The sequence below is a fragment of the Lethenteron reissneri genome, chromosome 48, assembly GCF_015708825.2.
Source record: "Lethenteron reissneri isolate LAM-NWPU_2019-01 chromosome 48, ASM1570882v1, whole genome shotgun sequence".
NCBI classification, from domain to species: domain Eukaryota; kingdom Metazoa; phylum Chordata; class Hyperoartia; order Petromyzontiformes; family Petromyzontidae; genus Lethenteron; species Lethenteron reissneri.
Window position 1 is genome coordinate 4,986,920 of NC_083826.1, and position 21,634 is coordinate 5,008,553.

Genomic DNA, 21,634 nt, shown 5'->3' on the forward strand with positions numbered 1-21,634 from the left:
GCATTATCAGCGACAGCAGCATCATCATCGTCGTCGTCAACAGCAGCTGTGCCGTCAACAGCGTCGCCATCGTCAGCAGGAGCATCATCATTGTTGTCATAATCAGCAGTTGCAACAGTAGAATCATCATCATCATCATTGTCATCATCAGCGGTTGCAACAGTAGCGTTATCATCATTATCATCATTGTCATCATCATCAGTAGCTACAACAGCAGCAGCTTCATCAACAGTAGCATCATCAACGGTAGCATCATCAACAGCAGTTACAACAGCATCATCAGCAACAGTAGCATCATCAACGGTAGCATCATCAACAGCAGTTACAACAGTAGCATCATCAGCAACAGTAGCATCATCAACAGCAGCATCATCATCGGCAGAAGCAGTTACAACAGCAGCATCATCAACAGTAGCATCAACAACATCGTCATCATCATTATCAACAGCAGCAGCAGCTTCATCAACAACAGTAGCATCAACAACATTGTCATCATCATCAACAACAGCATCAACACCAACAGATTCTTAGCAAGTTGTGGCGACATCACCACGGCACTCGGTCCAACTCTGAGGTCACGGGAAACGTCGAATGCGGCTCGCTGCCAGGAGGTCGGGAGGTCAGCAGGTCATGGGACAGTTCCAGTTGGCACGGGTTATCTGACGCAGAGAGAGGGAGACTGCACAGCCTGTGCCGCTTCGCTACACATTGTAAAACATTTATATAAACTGGAAAGTGTTGTTCAAAACGAAGTGGTGACACTGATCGGTGGTGCAGTGGTTAGCGCGCTGTGCTACAAACCCAAGCGCCCCGAGTTCGATTACCGCTCACGGGCCAACACCAGCGACGATAATCTGAACCGGTCATGGGCCTCCCCTAGGTCGACTCAGCCTCAAATTAGTGCCTGGTGCGATGTGTTAACATCACCGCTGGGGAGACAAAGGCGGCCAGGCGTGGTGTTGGCCACCCACCCCCTCGTGTGCCGTGCCGGCCTTCATGGGTGCTACTCGCTAATAACACTTGCCCCAACAGTCTCTTGAGGCTATACGGGGGAATCCTTGTCTTTGTGAGTGCTCCTAGGTCGACTCGGCCTCAAATGAGTACCTGGTGCGGTGTGTAGTAAGCATCGGCAACAAGGGAGACAAAGGCAGCCGGTCGCCACGTGAGTAACCGCGCGTTTTCCGCCGCGCGCGTTCGCAGGGTCTGCAGACGCTGGAGGAGGGCCGCATCGTGCGGCTGGGCGATGCGGTGAAGCAGTTTGCTGAGTCGGAGCGCCGCGTGTTGCCCATCGTCGCCAAGTGCCTGGAGGGCATGACCCGGGCCGCCGACGCCATCAACCACGGCAATGTGAGGGCGAGCGCCCCGGCGCCTACCGGGCCCTGACCAGGGCTAACCGGCGCTCATCAGCGCTAACCGGGGCTAACCGGGGCTAACCAGGGCTAACCGGGGCTAACCAGCCCCAACCAGGGATAACCGGGACTAATCAGAATGAGTATTTGTTTATATGGGAGCTCTTTTTTTTAAGTTTGAGTTTTCAGTTTCATTTATTTGGTATAGCCCTGTGAGCCATTCGGCTCTTGAATCGGGTGCAACCCGCAACAAACAAAAAACTAAAACATGAACAAGAAAACATCTTAAAGTGACTATGCGCAAACAGAAAAATCCAGGAAAAAACAGCAAAAGAATCTTCCAGGGCTGGGAAACCCACAGTGGCGTTGGCCTCGCCACCGATGACGTGGGATTTTTTTTTGAATGAGAAGCCCATTCAGTAAAGGAGGAGCTTCTCTGGATTACTTGAGCTGTGGCCAAACATCCCAATGCAGGACCCACAGAGAGCCCGGGTAATTGTTTTGACAGTGGCCGGTTCTGGCCTCCTTCCCACAAGTGCTTATGCGGTTTTACCTCCTCGCCTCTGTGCGATTACAACATTCTACAGTGTTTTGAGATGCAAATCACATGAATGGCGCTGTATACGTCTATATATAAACATGAATTATTACATGCGCAGGTACATATAATCCGGTTATTATCGAGTGGATGTTTTCACTGACGTGTGTGCGTGTCTGCGGAGTGGTTAGCACAGCGCTTAGCTGTGCCACAAACCCGGTGATTCAGGTTCAGTTCAAGGCCACGGCTAACATCGATGACAAGTGGCCTTAAATGAGTACCTTCCGTGGCCACCAGTCCCTTCGCACTCACAACTGATACCCGTCATTATCTCCCGTAGCCACCAGTCCGTTCGCACTCACAACCGATACCCCCGTCATTACCGGCCGTGGCCACTAGTTCACTCACACCGCATGTAGGCTCTACTACGCTTGTAAGAAGTGTTTAATATTATTATTCACGCGGGAGGAAGCCGGAGTACCCGGAGAACACCCACGCCTTGCGATGAGTCCACATTTTGCTGCACTGCATTCTCCTGGCACAGCCAGGAGTACGGTTCCTCCTCGACACCCACGGGAGGAAGGAAGGGAGTTTCAAACGACATCTGCGTGTGCGGTCATCCACCAACCCTCGCTGCCGTTGCTGCCTCCACAGCGCCGGATTACAGGCCACGCCACGTGCAGTGTGGCCACCGTCACCGCCACCGGCTGTAAAAGTCCAGCCAGCACCTGCAACGTAACCGCCCCCCTGCCCGTCTTCATTTCCCTCTGCCGTCTCTCCCGGGGCAGGACTCTCAGCTCGTGATAGAGATGTGCAAGTCCGGCTTCGAGCGCCCGAGCGACGTCGACTTTGAGGACTTCAGCCAGTACATCGGCAAGGCCTGGCCCGAAGCGTCAGGCAGCGGCGTAGGCGGTGGCGGCGGCGGGGGCGGAGGCGGCGGTGGCGGTGGGGGCGGTGGAGGCGGCACGCTGACGTCGGCACAGCGCTCCGACGGACGTCCCGACATACGGGGCAGCGTCGGCCGCTCCAAGACCAAGCTGTGGCTGTTTGCCAAGAAGAGCAAGGTGAGAGGGATCAGGCAAGCGGAGGGTGGGCGGGTGGGTGGGCGGGAGGACGAGCGGGAGGACGAGCGTGCCCTGACCTGTGCTAGACAGGAGGGCCGAGAGCTGCCTTGTGCGGTTTGTACGTCTGGCTGTCTGGATGTCTGGATGTTCTTGTCCGTGTGTACGTCTGGCTGTTTGGATGTCTGGATGTTCTTGTCCATGTGTACGTCTGGATGTCTTGCTTGTCTGGCTGTCTGGATGTTCTTGTCCGTGTGTACGTCTGGATGTCTTGCTTGTCTGGCTGTCTGGATGTTCTTGTCCGTGTGTACGTCTGGATGTCTTGCTTGTCTGGCTGTCTGGATGTTCTTGTCCGTGTGTACGTCTGGATGTCTTGCTTGTCTGGCTGTCTGGATGTTCTTGTCCGTGTGTACGTCTGGATGTCTTGCTTGTCTGGCTGTCTGGATGTTCTTGTCCGTGTGTACGTCTGGCTGTCTGGATGTTCTTGGCCGTGTGTACGTCTGGATGTCTTGCTTGTCTGGCTGTCTGGATGTTCTTGTCCGTGTGTACGTCTGGATGTCTTGCATGTCTGGCTGTCTGGATGTTCTTGTCCGTGTGTATGTCTGGATGTCTGGCTTGTCTGGCTGTCTGGATGTTCTTGTCCGTGTGTACGTCTGGATGTCTTGCTTGTCTGGCTGTCTGGATGTTCTTGTCCGTGTGTACGTCTGGATGTCTTGCTTGTTTGGCTGTCTGGATGTTCTTGTCTGTGTGTACGTCTGGATGTCTTGCTTGTCTGGCTGTTCATGTCTGTGTGTACGTCTGGATGTCTTGCTTGTCTGGCTGTCTGGATGTTCTTGTCTGTGTGTTTGTCTGGCTGTCTATCAGCCTGTCTGTTTGGCTGCCCATTCGCCTGGCGCCTAGGTAATTGGTGAAGCGGTTAAAAAAAAAAATTCCTACGCCTGCCTGCCTCTGTATATCTTACAGACTGTCTGCCTGCCTGCCTATCTGTCTGTACATACTCTATATATACATACAGTACATACGTCTGTCTGGCTACATGGCTGTTTGCCTGTTGTCTGTCAACCTATCTGACTGTCAGGCTGCTTGCCTGCCTGTCTGCTCGCTTGCCTGCCTGGGTGCCTGCCTGTCTGTCTGCCTGTCTGTTTTACTGGACTTGATTAGGTTTGGAGGGAAGAGATTCATACGATAAAATCTTCGCACTACCAAGTGTGTGCGCGTGTCTGCGTTCGATTTCCGCTCACGACCAACAACACCAGTGACGATTATCTGAACCGGTCATGGTCCTACCCTCGGTCGCCTCAAATGAGTACCTGGTGTGGTGTGTATACATCACGACTGGGGAAACAAAGGTGGCCGGGAGTAGTGTTTGCTACCCACCCGCTTGTGTGCCGTGCCGGCCTTTTTAGGTGCTACTCGCTAACAGCACTTGCCCCATCAGTCTGTTGAGCCTATACGGGGAGATCTTTGTCTTTGTTAGTTTCATGAATCCAGCTCAAGCCGCTTTATAGACTGCATTGGTAAATTGTATTGATATCTCTCCGGCTCCGTGCGCAGTGATTGGTTGTCGTGGTTGTGTTCACAGCCCTGTGAGCGTCTGGGTTCGTCCGTGACACCGTTCGGCATGCGCTGCGAGATTCAATAACCCCGCGAGCACTCGTTAGAAAACGTTAATCGATGACGACGCCGCCTGTAATTGTAATACAGTAAACACCTTGGATTGCGAGTAACTTGGTCTGCGAGTGTTTTGCAAGACGAGCAAAATTTTTTAAATAAATATTAATTTGATGAACGAGCGAGGACTTGTAATACGAGTAGTACGTGTTTACGCTTTGTCTGCCGAGCGTCACGTGATCACAACTGATACAAGTGTGCTTTGGATTACAAACACGTTTTTGGAACGAATTATGCTCGCAATCCAAGGTTTTACTGTAATTCAACGGTGGGTGACGACACTATTTATTTAGTTATTTTTACGCAAGTACGCCACGGCAATTGACGTGAAAATCTCAAGAGCATTCCGTTCCGGCCAACGGCCGCGATTCGACAACGCCGTCGTAATCTTGACAGTCGAATTATGGTTGTGATTTTTTTTTGTAAACCCAATTAAAATCCGCGGTCGTTAGCGGCGCGTTCGCGTGACACTTGGATGGCGCGGGAGCAGCCGGGAGCAGCTGGGAGCGGCTGGGAGCGCCGGGCTTAAACCCGAACAAGGAAGCGCTTCCCGAGTTCCGGTTACCACAACCCCGTCTGCTACGACCTGGGACGTGAACAGACAATTCTGGGCGGGCGTGACGTCGTTGACGACTTTTGTGAGATCCGTTGAACTAAATACATAATATATATAGCCTTTCCTCTTACCCGTAAATAGGGATTCCTCTTAACCGTAAATAGGCCAGGGCGGGTAAGGAGGGCGGCATTGCTGCCCTTCTAGGGGTGGACGCAGCTGGGGTTGCCACCTGTCCTGGCGTTTTCCAGGATCGTCCTCTTGTGGTGGAGGCAGCTGTGATGTCTTCTAAGTCCTACGAAGGGGGGGGGGGGACATTAATGGTCCCGGGGTATTGTCAGATGCTTCGTAGTAACGGTAAGAATAATACGACCATAGTGACGATGATCCACCACTCCAGACAATGCGTTTGCGTGCAGTTCTCCCCACTTGTAGTGGTTTGAGACGTTGGTCTGTCCACGATGTGACCCGTTTGTTTTTGACCTTAAGAGTTTGCAATCCAAGCTGCGGCAGCTGATATTAATGAGCAGCGCAGCGGCTTTCTCCGATTGAGAAAATAGTTTCATAATTGCATCGTTTTTTTTGCTGCAAATAATCTATTTCACTCTGATTTTTGTGTCTCTCTGGTTTGAGCAATAATAATTTGATCAATATTCACTGCTTTCTCTGGCCCGGGTCAAGGCAATGTGACTTTACTCGAAGGTTCGATTTGTATTGGATCAACTTTGCAAGAGTTACCGTGACCCCATGTTAAAGACGAACAGCAGCGCTAACGCAACAGAGTAAGTCCCTAGTGGCAACGCAACTTTGCAATGAATCTTCATTGATGTTGGATCAACGTTGCAAGAGTTATCGTAACCCCGCGTGACAGACGGACAGGGCGAGTGCACAGAGCAAGTCCCTAGCGGCAACGTAACTGTGCGCAAAATTTTCGTTCATATTGGATCAAGGTTACAACAGTTATCGTAACCCTTCCCCCACAACCCCCCCCCCCCCCCGTGTTTCAGACAGACGGACAACGCTTAATGTAAAAGCATTTTCAACCGTAGTTGGCAAGCGTTGCTAAAGAATTTGATTCTGGGATGGAATCGCGATCCTGAACCGTGACCATCCATGGAGTCGTGAGTGGTGTGTGGGAGGGGGGCATCGAACCGGTACCCCCCGCCGCCACCCCCCTCCATGAAGGTATAACGGTAGTAGGCCTGATTGTATCTTATTCATGGTTCTTTCGAACCAAGAATATGAATCCCTGCAGTCACGAAAGCTTTAAATCGAAATCTGATTGTATCTTATTTATAAATCCTTACCTTGACAGCTGCCTGAATTAATGACCTCTGGGACCAGTTGGGTTAAGTGTATTTTTATACGACAGGAAGCTTAGGGGGGGATTGCCTTGGCTCGAAGGTTTTTGTCGAGGTCGGACCAAGGGTGGAGGTCATGTCGCTCAGCGACCCTGAGCCAGTGGCAGAAAGTCCACATTCCTCTACCGGGGACCGGTCACGCCATGCGATATGAATGACCATTGGCTTTCCACAAAGTGGTTCTCGGTTTGATTGGGTTGATGATGATAATAATGAGCATAGGTTAATCAGGGTTGAGGTCATGAGGTAACCATCGCCGATGCTGCTGCTGGTGACGTACCGCAGATATTTTACGACAGCGAATTCAATTACAACCTAATGAATAAAAAAAAAGCGTACGTCATTTACCAAAGAAAGCCTCACAAACAAAGTCTCAAGTATTTTTTTTTCAGCAGGATCCTGGCCGTGAATTCCTCTTAGTGCAGTGACGAGAAGGGAACCGTGGAACCCGGAGAAAACCCAGGAACCATGCGTGCCCGAGGAAGAACCTCTGAATGATACTGAACAGAAATTTGCGGACTTTCGGCGGCGCGGTTATCCATCGGAATTTGGAAGCGCGTGCGCGCTCTCGTACAGCGCGTTCGTTTCAGTGCGGGTGTAACGAGACAAAGATCCCCCAGATATTCTTCACAGACTGCTGGGACAAGAGCTTAGCAGGGTGTTTGAGTAGAATGGTGCGGGAGGATCCCAGCATGTGGGCTCGGTGCTGCACCAACAGCCGACGGTGCGAGGCTGCGGCTGCCGGCTGCTGCTGCGGAGGTTCCCGGTCTATTTTAATATCAACATTGGCGTCACACGGAGCTCCCGTCCGCTGTGTGTGCGTGTGTGTACGTTGAACCGTACGTAACCAACCTTGCTAATCGGAGGTGCGGGGGAAGGACAATCTAGATTTAAAAGTGCGTAGTTCCCAGTGGGCTTCCTAATATGGGAAGGAAGAGCGTTCCAGATGGCCAGCCAAAATCCGCCGCCATTGTGAGGATGGCTGGATTCATCTTCTTGGTTCTTTCGGTAAAGTCACGTAGAATAGAAATAATAAAATAAAAAATATATATAACATAATAAAATAATTAATTCAGCCTCTGTCTTCCCGACAGACCTGTTTTTCACCTGAGGACGGCTGCTTGTGTTGTGGCCGAAACGTTGTGAGAATTATTTTATTATGTTTGATTTTTATTATTTTATTATTTCCATTCTACGTGACTTTACCGAAAGAACCAAGAAGATGAATCCCTGCAGTCACGAAAGCTTTAAATCGAAAGGATGGCTGGAGTTCATGGTGACGGTCGGTAGTCACCGCTTCGCTTTGAGATAAACGAGCCTGCAAAGATATGCGCCGGCTACGTGGAGGGGGGGTGTGGAGAGACAGACAGACAGACAGACGGAGGACACTTCGCTTAGACGGCTTCGTGTCCCGACTAACTGCCGCTATCATTAACAAGAGCTCTCTGACGAGGAGACGCGTTTGGGTGTGCGTGGCGTCAAACACGAATGCAGGAGGCCCGTGGTTGTTGTTGAGGTGAAGTAATACCGGAGATGCTGCTAAGCCGTGTGTCGCTTTGCCGGACACAAAAAACCAACCCCGCGTCCCGAACGCCAAGTCCACGCTTCATTCGCCCTGACCTCTAACCCGTGACCCCTGACCTCACCCGTGACCCCTGCCCTCTCACCCCAACGCTCTGCTCTGCTTCCTCTAACCGCGCGCCTCTTCCTCCTAACCCCGTGTGTGCTTTTGCTGCTTCTCATTTATATTGAAAGCCACTTTCATTGCTTTGGCTTCCTTTTAAATTTAATTTCCTTCTTCGTGGTGGTGGTGGGTCATGTGGTAATATATTTATATTTTTTAATCATTACCATTGCTGCTTTTGTATATTTTTTTTTAACCCTGGTGGTGTTTGGGTCTCTCCCTCTCTCTCTCCCCCGTCTCTGTCTCTTGTGGTGACGGTGGCACTCTCTTCACATCCATTCCCTACACTCCCTGCTGCACCCCTCCCTCTCGCCATCCCTCCGTGCCCTCCCTCCCTCCCTCCCTCCCATATCTATTCCCCGCTCTCCCTTCCTCTCTCCCTCTCAATCCCTCTCGCGATCCCTCTCTCCTGCCCTCCCTCCACATCCATTACCCTACCCTCCCTTCCTCTGACCACATCTATTTCCTCCCCTCCCTCATCAATAGTTGGCATCCCTCCTCCCCACCCCGGGTGCCCCTCCTCCTCCGCCCCCCCCTGCCCATTCCGACGGCCACCCCGACCTGGAGGCAGCCCCTCCCTCGCCCTCCCCCCCCGGCTCCCCGACCTCCTGCCTATCGGGGGGAGGGGGCGACTCGCCCCCCAGCTACCCCCGAGAACCCTGGCTCAGCGTGGGGGGCCCCCGTTCTCCCCGAATCTCTTCCCCCCGCTCGCCGGGCGGTGGGGGTGGTGGGGCCGCCACCCTTTCAGGCCGAATCTCCGGCTTCCTATCGGGCCGGCTGGGGTCGCGACCCCTCGCCAAACCCTCCAGCCAGGCCGCGGTGAGCAACACCATCACAGCAACAGCAACCACCATGACCACCATCGTCATCATCATCAAACAAAAAAAATGAATGGCTAAATCGCTGAGCACTGAACGTCTCATTGTTGGGTCTTCATTGGCCATGATTGTCATCACAATGATAATCACCACCATTATCATCATCACCATCACAATGGTTATCATCACCATCATCACCGAACCTCCGATTAGCAAGGTTGGCAACGTACGGTGCTAAAGAAGTTCAACATACGTACAATGATAATCACCGAAACCACCTTGATCATAATCAGGAGTAGAAACACGACACAAATTCTCTCCTGAAACCCTCTCATCGTGGCACAGCAAATCTTGACTTTGGCATTCACCTCCTAAACACATTGCTGCTGCCATACACAAGAATTGAATAAAATTATCATCTTCACCGCCACCGTGATCATCATCATCATCATAATTGCCATGACCCAACACCGCGACCAACACCATCACTTTCATCATCAACACCACCCCTATCATCGCCACCAACAACACTATCACCACCGCTACCAGGATCACCACCACCATCACAATACCCTAGAAGGGAGACACTCGGCACTGCCATCTCCTGGCCACTCGTAGCCGCACTCCTACAACGCATGGCAAGCTGTGCAGGCGGTCACCCGTCCGAGCAGTCACCAGGCTCAAATTGCCTTAGCTTTTGAAATATAACGAGATCGGGCGCATTTTGGCTAGGAGATGTTAACTACCTTGCCTGGTATACAGGAGGTCGTGGGTTCGATCCTGACCCTGACGCCTGCTCTATATTTGGAGTTTGCGTGTCTCTCCCTCTCATCATCATCACGGTAGCTAGAAGATGTTAACTACCTCGCCTGGTATACAGGAGGTCGTGGGTTCGATCCCGACCCTGACGCCTGCTATATATATTTGGAGTTTGCATGTTCTCCCCGTGATGGAATGGATTTTTTTCCGGGTTCTCCGGTTTTTCCCTCCACATTTATAATCAACAACTCTACGCGTTTCGAGTAATTGGCTGCTATAAATTTCCACACGATAAGCCACTTCGTTGAGCTATCATTTGTGGCTAGGTCGCTTCTGAAAAAACACTACATAGCTCAATGGGGCCTTACCTGGCACGAGTGGTCGGTGATGGCCCAGTTTGCTAGTCCAAGCCTGACCCCCAACTCCCACTGCCTGCGCGACGCGACCACCCCCGTCACTCCCAACCCACCGCTCACACTCCCATCAATCGCCCTTGTGTCCGGCAAGGCACAAGCAGGTTAGCAGCTGTGTAGGGGACTCCAGCTCGACTCTCATCCGATTGCTTGGGTGATCGGTCACTGTACGGTTTGTCGGTTCAGTTACAGCACTCGAATAATCCGGGAACACGAAAATAGGTTGGAAAGCAAAATGAGTCTCAACCTCTGTTCCCCCACGCGGGGTGCCGCTGGACGGGAGGTGATGGGCAGGGGCTTGGCGACCTCGTCGACATCATCAGCCGTGTCGCGCTGGTTTTCCCGCCTTCGTTATCCAGTTTATGAAGTTGTGTTGATAAATGATGACTCCATTACCTCTTGGAGAGGACAGCGCTGTCAGCGGGCAGAGGACAGCGTCGAGAGGCGCCGTACAGAGTGAGATGGTTTCTGTGTCACTGACGGTTTGTGTCGTCTCGTCTCGTCCTGTGTCGTGCTGTGTTTGTGTCTCCTGATCGCTGATCTTTCCTGTCCGGCCTTCGCTGTGCGACACTGTCTCCCAGTCGTGCGCTCACCCATTCAACAGCAACAGCGACAGCAACTTAAATTTACATCGCGTCCCAAGTGCAATCGCTGCTCTAGGCTCTTTTCTTTATAAAAATGAAAAAAGAATTAAACGCTGCCATAGATTAGAAGAGTGGAGTGTGGAGGCGAGGGGTCAGAGCAAGGCAACATGGGAGAGCGAGAGAGAGTGAGAGCAGGACCAAGAGTGAGAGAGCGAGAGAGAGGGAGTGAGAGTGAGAGAGAGCGAGAGAGGGAGAGTGGGAGAGAGGGAGAGTGGGAGAGAGGGAGAGTGGCATCATGGCACAGCCAGGCACGAATCAGCCAGGGACCGCAAAAGTTGCCAGCAACAACCAGGGCAGCCAGGGACAGCCAGCAACAGCCAGCAACAACTCGGATAGCTCGGGGGTAGTTAAGGAAGCCAAGACTGCATTAACTGATATAGTTGTGAGCAACAAGTTGTTACGCAAGAGTACGTTTTAGAGCAGGCGCCATTGAGCTTGCTATTTGCATATTCTATTAAATGACCTGCGCACCATTGCTTGCAGAGAGGCCGTCCTTGCCAATTAAACATCGGGTAGTTCGCTTGCATTGGTCCGCGCCAAGCTGACAAGACGCTGGATGTCGAAACCGGTCCACAAATGGTCCGCCTGTATGCGATCCAAAAGCCGCTGATGAGATGCACTCTAGAAAAAATGCCCGTGCGGCCGATGGGTTTTGTGTGTAAAGGAAATATTTCAATATTTACAAGTGCGTGGCCTGTAGCATATGTTATAAAGGGGCCCTAAATAAAATAAAACACTTAAATATTAAAACGCACACATTTTTTACTTGCATAGTAAAGTAATTGTATTTTTTCATTTGCTATACAGCCAGATAATACGACAAATCGCTAACCTTAAACACCCAGTCGTTCATAAAAGTTGAAGGCGGTATAGTACTATAGTAATAGAGCAAGTGCAGAATCACTGAACTGGAATTAATAGCTTGAAAGCATTTAGCGCGGCGCCCTTGTAAGTGCAGGGCCCTTAGAGTTATGCCACTTTTGCTACTAGGATAATCCGTCACTGTATTTTCTTATTATGTGGAGACACAACAGATGGGTGGGGTGAGGGGGGGTTCATGGTAATGAACATCCAATGGTGTTACACAAACGCTGGGGTTTGTTTTTTATTTTTCCCCCACAGCCCGTTATCATAGATGTGTCGGGAGTCTGGGTTTGTTGACCTGTCTCCTCACCTTCCTGTCCCGTCTCTACGCCCCTGAAAGCTCCTTGTCTGTCCCTGTTTTTCTTGTCTGTCCCTGGCTCTCTGGCAATCAGAAGAAGCTCAGTGTGAAGGGGGTAAGGCATCATCCGTACGTCCGTGCATGTTTATCCGTCTCTTGCCACGTTCATCGTTTGAACGCCACCCCCCCCCCCAATTCATCCACCCCACCTTACCAGCCCCTCCATTATAACCAGGGCTTCATTTCAGCCAGGTCCGTCCCGATCGGATGTGAATATCGCTCCCTTCTCCACGGCGCGTGTCCTTGATTTAAAAGGAGTCAAAAGTGGTTTTCCTGCAAGTCCCTGAGCCGTTGATGGAAATTCCATAGTCACGTGGTGGTGGGTAGGTGGGGGGGGGTCTCTCCATAGGATGGAACCCACTACTCTTTGGTTTTTTTGGTAAAGTCACGTAGGTAAAAATAAAAAATAACTAAATTAAATCACGTTTCGGAAGCAACACAAGCATCCGTCATCAGGTGTAACCGCTTCCGAAACGTCGCGATATATTGATTTATTTTATTTTGTTTTCACCTACGTGACTTTACCGAAAAAAACCAAAGAGTATGGATCCTTGCAGTCACGAAAACTTCAAATCTAGGATGTAACCCACTTTTGACTTCCCCCACAAAGTGGTATCTATTTTATCGATCACTCGCCCCAGATGGAGGGGTGATGGGTTGAGTCAAAGACAAAAGATTTTAATTTCACGGCCTTCCAATTGTGAGACACGCACTCGCCCCTACTACTGAGCCACAAGGCCGACCTGAGTTGCCTCATTTAATTAGCGAATTGCAACCCTTCTGTGCTTGCTTTCAGTGATTGTTTTACGTGTTTGTGATCGTGTGTGATTGGCAATTATTGTGGGGAGCGGTAGTGTAGCGGTTAGTGTGTTGCGTTACGAACTTGGCGACCCGGGTTCCATTCCTACTCATGGCAAACACCAGTGACGATTATCTGAATCGTTCCTGGGCCTCCCCTAGGTCGACTCGGCCTCAAATGAGACAAAGGCAATTGGACGCGGTGTTGGCCACCCACCCCCTCGTGTGCCGTGCCGGCCTTTATCGGTGCTCGCTAACAGCACTTGCCCCTGCAGTCTGTGAAGGCTATGTGGGGGATCTTTGATTGGCAATTATGAGATTTAGATGTCGCCTTGTCATCTGCGTCTTCTTTTTCGTCTCATTTTGCCAGTAGTGGCGGGGGGGGGGATTTATTAAATTGAAATGAAATTATTCGGATTCATGGCGATCTGCTAGTTTTCAAAACGAACATCTGTGGAGCGGTTTAGGCTGTGAAAGAGGCCTTACTGATTGTGTGCGGATCCATGGTGATGGCAAGGAATCGTTTATGCAGCACATTGGGTCGTGATTCTTCATCAGTTTTTTGTTCTGCTGCTTCATGAACAAGCAAACTAATTTGTAAACGTGCTTGTGCTTTTTGGTCCGTGTGCGCGCACGCACGCACGTACACTCACGCCTGGGTGATCATTCACACTCGCGCTCTGCACACGTGGAATCACACGTGCACGAGTACTCAACGCACTCGCCCACGTGTGTGACTTGTGTACACTCACTCACGCACACACCATCACACTCACTCGCGCACTCCATCACACTCACACTCACACACTTCAACGCACTCAAATCACTCACTCACACTCACGCACTCAAATCACTCACTCGCACACTCCATCACTTACTCACGCACTCAATCGCTCAAAATCACTCCATCACTCACAATCACTCATACAATCACTCCCTCCATCACTCACAAACTCACACTATCACGCACTCTATCACTGCATCACTCACTCACTCATTCACACACTCCATCACTCGCTCACATACTCACGCACTCCATCACTCCATCAATCACTCACACACTCCATCACGCTCACACTCGCTCACGCACTCCGCCGCTCGCGCTCCCAGCCCGTGCCGTGCGAGGACCAGAGCCACCTTCCCCCCGAGCAGCGGCGCAAGAAGCTGCAGAGCAAAATCGACGACTACAACCGCGACATCCAGAAGGAGGTGGAGCAGAAGTACGTGCCGCCCTCGCCACCGTGTGCTCTATCCACTGCTGCATGGACGCCTCGAGCGAGCCGTCGCCCGGTCTCGCGGTCCTCCGATGCGGCAGTGCATCCATCCGCTGACATATGTCAGCGGTTGTCCTGCTGTGTCCGTGCCACCTGATGAAGGTCGCTTGTGTTGCGATCGAAACATCGTGATTTGTTATATTTGATTTTATTTCCAACTACGTGACTTTACCGAAAGAACCAAACAGTATGGATTCCTGCAGTCACGAAAGCTTCAAATCACGATTGCATCCATCCAATCGGCATCACGATTGGCCTTGGTTTATCCACTGCTACATGAAGGCTTCCCCAAGCAGTTTCCATCTCTTGCGGACTTGCAATGTGATGGGTATCGTGCGCCGTGCCCGGCCTTCGTAGGTTTCAGCCGTTTGAGTCGCTACGGGGCGTTCTTTCTTTGTCTTGTGCGCGCACGTACGTTAATGTGTTGCGTGCGTCTGTCCTTACGCGTTCACACGTGTGTACATGTGTGTATGTGTATGGATAGCGGTGGTGTAGCGGTTAGCGTGCTGCACTACGAACCCGGCGACCCGAGTTAGATTCCCGCTCATGGCCAACATCAATGACGATTATCTGAACTGGTCATGGGCCTCCCCTAGGTCGACTCAGCCTCAAATAAATACCTGGTGCGGTGTGTAAACATAACTACTGGGGAGACAAAGGCGGCCGGGCGTAGTTGCTGGCCACCCACCCCCCTCGTGTGCCGTGCTGGCCTTCATAGGTTCTCGCTAACAGCACTTTCCCCAACAGTCTGCTCAGGCTATACGGGTAGCTTTGTCTTTGTGGGGAGCGGTAGTGTAGTGCTTAGAACTTTGCACTACGAACCCAGCGGGGCCGTGTGTGGTGCCGGCCACACCACCGCACTCGTACACCACCAGGGGGGCGGAGTTGGTGGTGGGCATCTTTGTCTATTGTGTGTATTAGGTGAGGCTGTACAGGGGGGGGGACCTCTGCCTCTGTGTGTGTGTGTAGGGAAGCGCTGCACAAGATGAAGGATGTGTACGCGCGGAACCCGCAGATGGGAGACCCCTCCAGCCTGGAGCCCAAGCTCAGCGAGATCGGCCATCGCATCGACCGCCTGCGCCAAGGCCTGCAGAAGCACGAGGTGTGACCACCCCCCCCCTCCTGACTCTCCCAGCTCTGGCCCTTGACCCCCGTCTATTAAAAAAAAAAAAAATCTATTTTATTTTCTTGCGTTTTTTCACACTTTGAAAGAGGTCAACCCGTTAGCTCTGATCGTGTGTCCGTCCGTCCGTACCGGGAGTAGGGTCACGCGAACGCTCGTAAAGGCGATCCAACACAAACCAAACTTTAGTGTAAAGTTGCGTTGCTCTTCAGGACTTTATCACGGGACTCTATCATTCGCATTTGCTCTGCAACACGGGGGGTGGGGGGGGGGAGCCACGACAACTGCCGTAACGCTAATCAGACACGAATTAAACTTTGGCGTGCAGTTGCGTTTGCCGTTCGGGAATCGCCGTCGAGAAAATCGGCAAAACTACGGTAAATCCGCTCTCTCCCTGCCGCCGCCGCTATCCTCGCCCGCTCCCCCCGCCCCCCGTTGTCTCGCCGCGGCCTCCGGACGCACCGCGACGTGAGCGCGCCACCGTTAGAGCCGTCGAACTTGAACTCTTCCCGGACGGCGACGCAGAATCCGTGAGGGCGCCGTGGTGTTTTTTATCGCCACCACCCCTGCCAAAATCGCGCTCCGCGAATGTTTCATTTCGTCGTTTCGTTTTAATTCGGTCGCCAAACCCATCACCGCTCCCACTCCCTCCCTCCCTCCCCCGGCTCTTACGACCGCTCGTCCACTTGGGACTCGAGTTGTCCCTTCCATCTAAGTCGTGGCTGTATAACAGAAACAAAGATCCCCAGTTTAGCCTTAACGGACTCTAGGAGCAAGTGTTGTACGCGAGTAGCGCCTACCAAGGCCGGCACGGCACGCGAAGTGGGTGCGTTGGCCAGCACCACGCCCGGCCGCCTTTGTCTCCTCTCCCTTGTGGCGATGTTTACACACAGCACCAGGTACTTATTTGAGGCTGAGTAGACCTAGGGAAGCCCCAGGACCGGCTCAGATAATCGTCACTGGTGGTGGTAGACATGAGTGGGGCTCGAACCTGGGCGGGCCGGGTTCGTGGTGCAGCTCGCTAACCGCGACACCACCACTCCCCACCGTGACCGCACTCGCGCACGCAAACACTCACGCAAGCACTTACGCACGCACTCACGCAAACACTCACGCACGCACTCACGCAAACACTCACGCAAACACTCACGCAAACACTCACGCAAGCACTCACGCACGCACTCACGGAAACACTCACGCAAACACTCACGCAAACACTCACGCAAGCACTCACGCACGCACTCACGCAAACACTCACGCAAACACTCACGCACGCACTCACGCAAACACTCACGCAAACACTCACGCACGCACTCACGCAAACACTCACGCACACACTCACGCACGTGCGCGCATTGATCCTCCACTCAGCAGTGGTACAGCCCGGTACGGCTTTCTCAATCAGCCCCCTGGGCTCCGGGTTGGATTTTCCTGGCTCCCGCTCTCTCTGTCTCCCCCCCCCTGCGCCCACCCTCCCCCTCCCTCCCCATTGGTATCGTGAGTTGAGCGGTTGGCAATTTCTTTTTTAATATATATCCGAGGCCGTTCTGAATGTTTCATTCGGCCGGGGATCTGTGGAGAGGAGCCATCCCTTGGCACGTGGTTGGGGCCCAGTATTTATTTCATTCACCACCAGAGAGTTGATGATGATGATGATAGTCCAATCCCCAACCAGGTGCTCTCACCAAAGACACTTGGCAGCCACTGAGCCAGTGGTGGTAATTCCACATTACCATGGCGGAGGGCCCAGTCTATCGACGGGGTGACCAATGATGGACGTGTGTTCTCTAGTCCACGTGTTCCTCTCTCTCTCTGTGTAATTCCAACGCTTCTTTGCATTTGCTCTGTCGTCTTCATTACTTGCCAGGCTCCTGATCCGTACGTCATCACAGCTGGTAGTACGCACGCTTTAAAAGGGACGCTTTTGTCTGGGCACGCTGGCTAAGTTGTTGTTGTTGTTCTTTTCCATTACCAAGTTCCGTTGTCTTTATGGGGCCAAAAGCCAACCCACACCAGGGCGCGTAATAGAGACAGCGGTGCCCTCAGTGGCTATCGGTGCCGTTCCCGCTCGCTCACTCGCTCGCTGTTTTAATCTCCCATCTGGGGTGAGTTAGTGCGCTAGTGCGCCGTAGTGTCAGATTTTGTTGAATTTGCGTGTGCGCGCGTGTCTGCGTGTACTGGCTGTGTGTGTATGTGTGATGTGGATGCGCGTTTGCACTGGATGTGTGGGCGTGTGCGCGCGTGTTGTAGCTGTGCGTGTGTGTGCTGGCTGTGTGTGTGTAGTGGATATCTGCGCGCACATATTCTTTGTGTGTACTGGTTGTGTGTGCGCACATAGTCTAGCTACGTGTGTGTGTGTGCTGGCTGTGCGTGTGTGTTGGCTGTGTGTACGTACATTTGTGTGTGCGCACATAGTCTAGCTACGTGTGTGTGTGCTGGCTGTGTGTGTATGTTGGCTGTGTGTACGTACTGGTTGTGTGTGCGCACACAGTCTTGCTACATGTGTGTGTGTTCTAGCTACGTGTGTGTGTGCTGGCTGTACGTGTGTGTTGGCTGTGTGTACGTACTGATTGTGTGTGCGCACATAGTCTAGCTACGTGTGTGTGTGTGCTGGCTGTGCATGTGCGTGGTGTGTGAGCATGCCACCCACGCCTGCAAGGTTGCTATGCAGCCCTGGCCGTGTGACAACGGCTTTCTCTCTCGCCGCTTCGCTGGGTAATAAATCAGTTCCTGTGCTTTGCAATGAAATGAGAACAGGAAAAATGTTACAACTGCCCAGCTAGAACCGTCACTGGTGAGGCCCAGTGTCCGTGCCGAGCTTCCACTCGTGCAGTCGCGCAGTGGTTAGCGTGCTAACCTACAAACCCGGCAACTCGAATTAAATTCTCGGCCCGGCTCACTGTCTGTGGCTCGCTATCGCTTATACGGTGGTACAGCGGTTAGTCATAATAAAGTTTTTTGGGTTAGATCGCGTCATTTATAAATATATCGCAACCCTCCACGTGTTAAACTGTACAGCGGTTAGTGCGTTACACTACGAACCCGGCAACCAGAGCTCAATTCCGAGCCAGGCTCACTGTCTGTGGCTCGCTTTCACTGATGCGGTAGTGCAGCGGTTAGCGAGTTACACTACGAACCAGGTGACACGAGTTCGATCCCCCGCCAAAAACGTGGACGGGTGATTTACTTCTGAAATTGCAGTCCGAATTAGGTTTTACACCATGGGAAGATGGAGCGACGAAACGAGGTCACGGCGCGGGTTGGCGAGATGGATAATTGCATATCGAGAGCGTGGCAGATGTGATCGTGTGCGAGTGGGTGGGTGAGTGAGTGAGCATGAGTAGGTGGAGTGAGCTTCAAGGGGCATGGTAGCCACGGTGGTGGTAGTAGCGATAGCGAAGGGCTAAGAGGAGGTGACGGACCACCGGTGCGTGAGCGACCGAAGTGAGCCAGCGGGTGCAGGTGCCTCAAGCATCTGTGAGAAAGAGCTTCATAGCTCATCGGATTCCTCCAGCATGAATAAAGATTCTGATTCTGAAAAAAGATATATTCTGAACCAACCTGCCTGCTTTAGCTTGAATTCTACGATCATCTGACGCCTGACTACGACGATGACGATGATGATCACGATGACGATGATGATTACAACAATGATGACGATGATGATGACGACGATGATGACGACGATGACGACGATGATGGTGACGATAATGACCACGATGATGACGACGATGATCGCGATGACGATGATGATTACAACAATGATGACGACGATGATGACGATGATAACGATGATGACGATGATGACGATGATGATGATGATGACGACGATGATCGCGATGACGATGATGATTACAACAATGATGACGATGATGATGATGACGACGAATGACGACGATGACGACGATGATGGTGACGACAATGACCACGATGATGACGATGATGATCGCGATGACGATGATGATTACAACAATGATGACGATGATGATGATGACGACGATGATGACGATGATGATGGTGACGATGATGGTGACGACAATGACCACGATGATGATGACGACGACGACGACGATGATCGCGATGACCGTGACAAACCCCGCATGGCCCCCCTCCTCACCCCTGTGCCCCCCCCCCCCCCAGACGTGGCTGGCGGAGGCCGAGGGCCGTGCGGTGGGCAAGGCCGACACGCCGCGGCGTCACAGCAGCGTGCTGTTCGAGCAGGCGGGGTCGCCCAGGTCGGGATCGGCCAACGGGCCCAGCGCTCGCGAGAGGTAACTACACTAAAACAATTACCAGGTAAGGCCCCACTGAGCTGCAATGTAGCTCTTTTTCAGAAGCGACACGGCTATCACAAATGACGGCTCAACGAAGTGGCTGGTCATGTGGAAATGTGTAGCAGCCAAGTGAACGCAGATTGATGCTAAATGTGGAGGGAAAATCCGGAGTACCCAGAGATATATCCACACGACCTCCTGCATATCAGGCGAGGGAGATAACATCTCACCACCCGTGGCGCTACTACCCAAAGAAAAAGATCCCCCGTGTATCCTTAATTAACTATTGGGGCAAGTGCTGTTAGTGGCGAGCAGCAGTGAAGGGCGGCGCGGGGCGCGAGGTGGTGGTGTAGGCGGTGGTGTCCGACACCGCACCGGGTACTCACTTGAGGCTGAGTCGACCTAGGGGAGGCCCAGGACCGCTTTACATATTTGCCACTGACGTTGACCGTGAGCGGGGAGCGAACTCTGGTCGCCGGGTTCATAGCGCAGCACGCTAACCGCTGCGCTACCACTCCCCACGCACGCACGCACGCACGTCACGTGAGCGTGTACAAAGACAAAGATCGCCCTTACAGCCTTCGCAGGCTTTTGGGGCAAGCGCTGTTGGCGAGTAGCAGCGATGAAAACGGGCAACGCTACCTGAGGGGGGTGGTTGGCCAGCACCATGTTTACACACCGGCACGCGCATCTGCTTTCATAAACCGCCTGCGGTCCACGCGGGCGGTTTCAAACCCCGTAACAACCCCCCCCCTCAGTGGGCGAGGAGCATCTGCATGGCAGAAGCGACGCGCGAAGATATTTCACCAACGCATTCCCCCGATTGACCGGTCGCCGACCGCCGCAACCGCCGCTCTCGCGCGTACACTCCCCCTATAGAAGCCGCGTGCCCGTGCCGTTACCCCCGTACCCCTCCTACCCCCTCGAGCAGTCCCGACGGGAGCTACACGGAGGACCACAGCCACAGCGGCGGGCACACGGACTTCGACGACGAGTTCGACGACGACGCGCCGGCTATCGGGCGCTGCCGGGCTCTCTACACCTTCGACTGTGAGTGCCCCCCCCCCCACCCTTAGCTGCCCCTTACTCCTCCCCCACTCTTACCCCCCTCCCCCGCCCACCCTTTCACCACCATCGCTCCACACTCACCCCCCTCTCACTTCTGTCTAATAATAATAGTTCAATTTGTAACACGCGCAAATTTGCAGACGTAGTGGCCGCAACTCAGAGGCGCGGAGCCAAGCTCAGAGTCGCTCGAAAGCACGTGATTGTAGAGGTGAGTTTTTAAGTCTCTCTCTCCACACTCACCTCCCTCTCACCCCCGTTTCTCTCCTCTCTCCACCCCGGCTCCCCCTCCTCTGGCTGCCCCCCCCCCACCCCTCCGGCCGTTTCTCCCCCGCCGCGGCGCAGCGGAGAACGACGGCACGGTGCCGCTGCACGAGGGCGACTCGCTCGACGTGCTGGAGGAGGACCGCGGGGACGGCTGGACGCGCGTCCGGCACGGCGAGCGCGAGGGCTACGCGCCCACCTCCTACCTCGAGATGCTGCCGCCCGACCCCGGCACCTCGGGCCATACTTCACCCGAATCCGCCGGGCAGGGCGCCATGACCTACATTTGAGCGACGACGACCGCCACCGCCACCACGGGCCCGGCGCTTTGCTCCCGGGAGCGGGCGGCGAAGTTGACGCGGGACAGACGAATTCTGGGAGGTCTCGCCGCGGTTCGCGTCCGCGCCGTGAGGTTTTTACCGAGACTCCCGTCGAAAGGGGCCGGAGTCGTCGAGGCGGTTCAAGTCCGCTGCTGCTGCTGCTGTTGCTGCCTGCGGTGGGTTCAGACTTTTGGACGTTCGGAGGAGCGTGGAGCAAGTTACCCCGGCGTCCGCGGCTCGTTGCAAATCACCGACTGCTTCCCAGCGCGTCCCTTGGCGGCGGAGAAAAGGGGGGGGGGGGCGTAGCTTTGGAAGTGCGCAGGCGGTGCGATCGCCACCCCGGGCCCCCAACGGGCCGGAAAGGTGCCGAGTCCCCGTCGCGTGGTTTACGAATCGCCGGGGGAGGTGGGGTGGGGTGGGGGGTCTCGTCGCTTGCCGAAAGG

The 21,634-nt window shown here is 53.3% G+C and overlaps 1 protein-coding gene across 1 annotated transcript in view; it reads left to right on the top strand.

Annotated features, from left to right (window-relative positions):
- The window catches only part of LOC133354711 (formin-binding protein 1-like), a 30,816-nt gene extending 9,504 nt beyond the window's left edge, over positions 1–21,312 (top strand). Inside the window, exons 7-14 of the mRNA XM_061571763.1 lie at positions 1,201–1,347; positions 2,676–2,951; positions 12,108–12,128; positions 13,982–14,091; positions 15,115–15,247; positions 19,409–19,539; positions 20,471–20,592; positions 20,953–21,312. Of these exons, the coding sequence (XP_061427747.1) occupies positions 1,201–1,347; positions 2,676–2,951; positions 12,108–12,128; positions 13,982–14,091; positions 15,115–15,247; positions 19,409–19,539; positions 20,471–20,592; positions 20,953–21,161 (1,149 nt within the window). The 3' untranslated portion in view covers positions 21,162–21,312. The remainder of the gene's footprint in view (positions 1–1,200; positions 1,348–2,675; positions 2,952–12,107; positions 12,129–13,981; positions 14,092–15,114; positions 15,248–19,408; positions 19,540–20,470; positions 20,593–20,952) is intronic.
- The last annotated feature ends 322 nt before the right edge of the window (positions 21,313–21,634 follow it).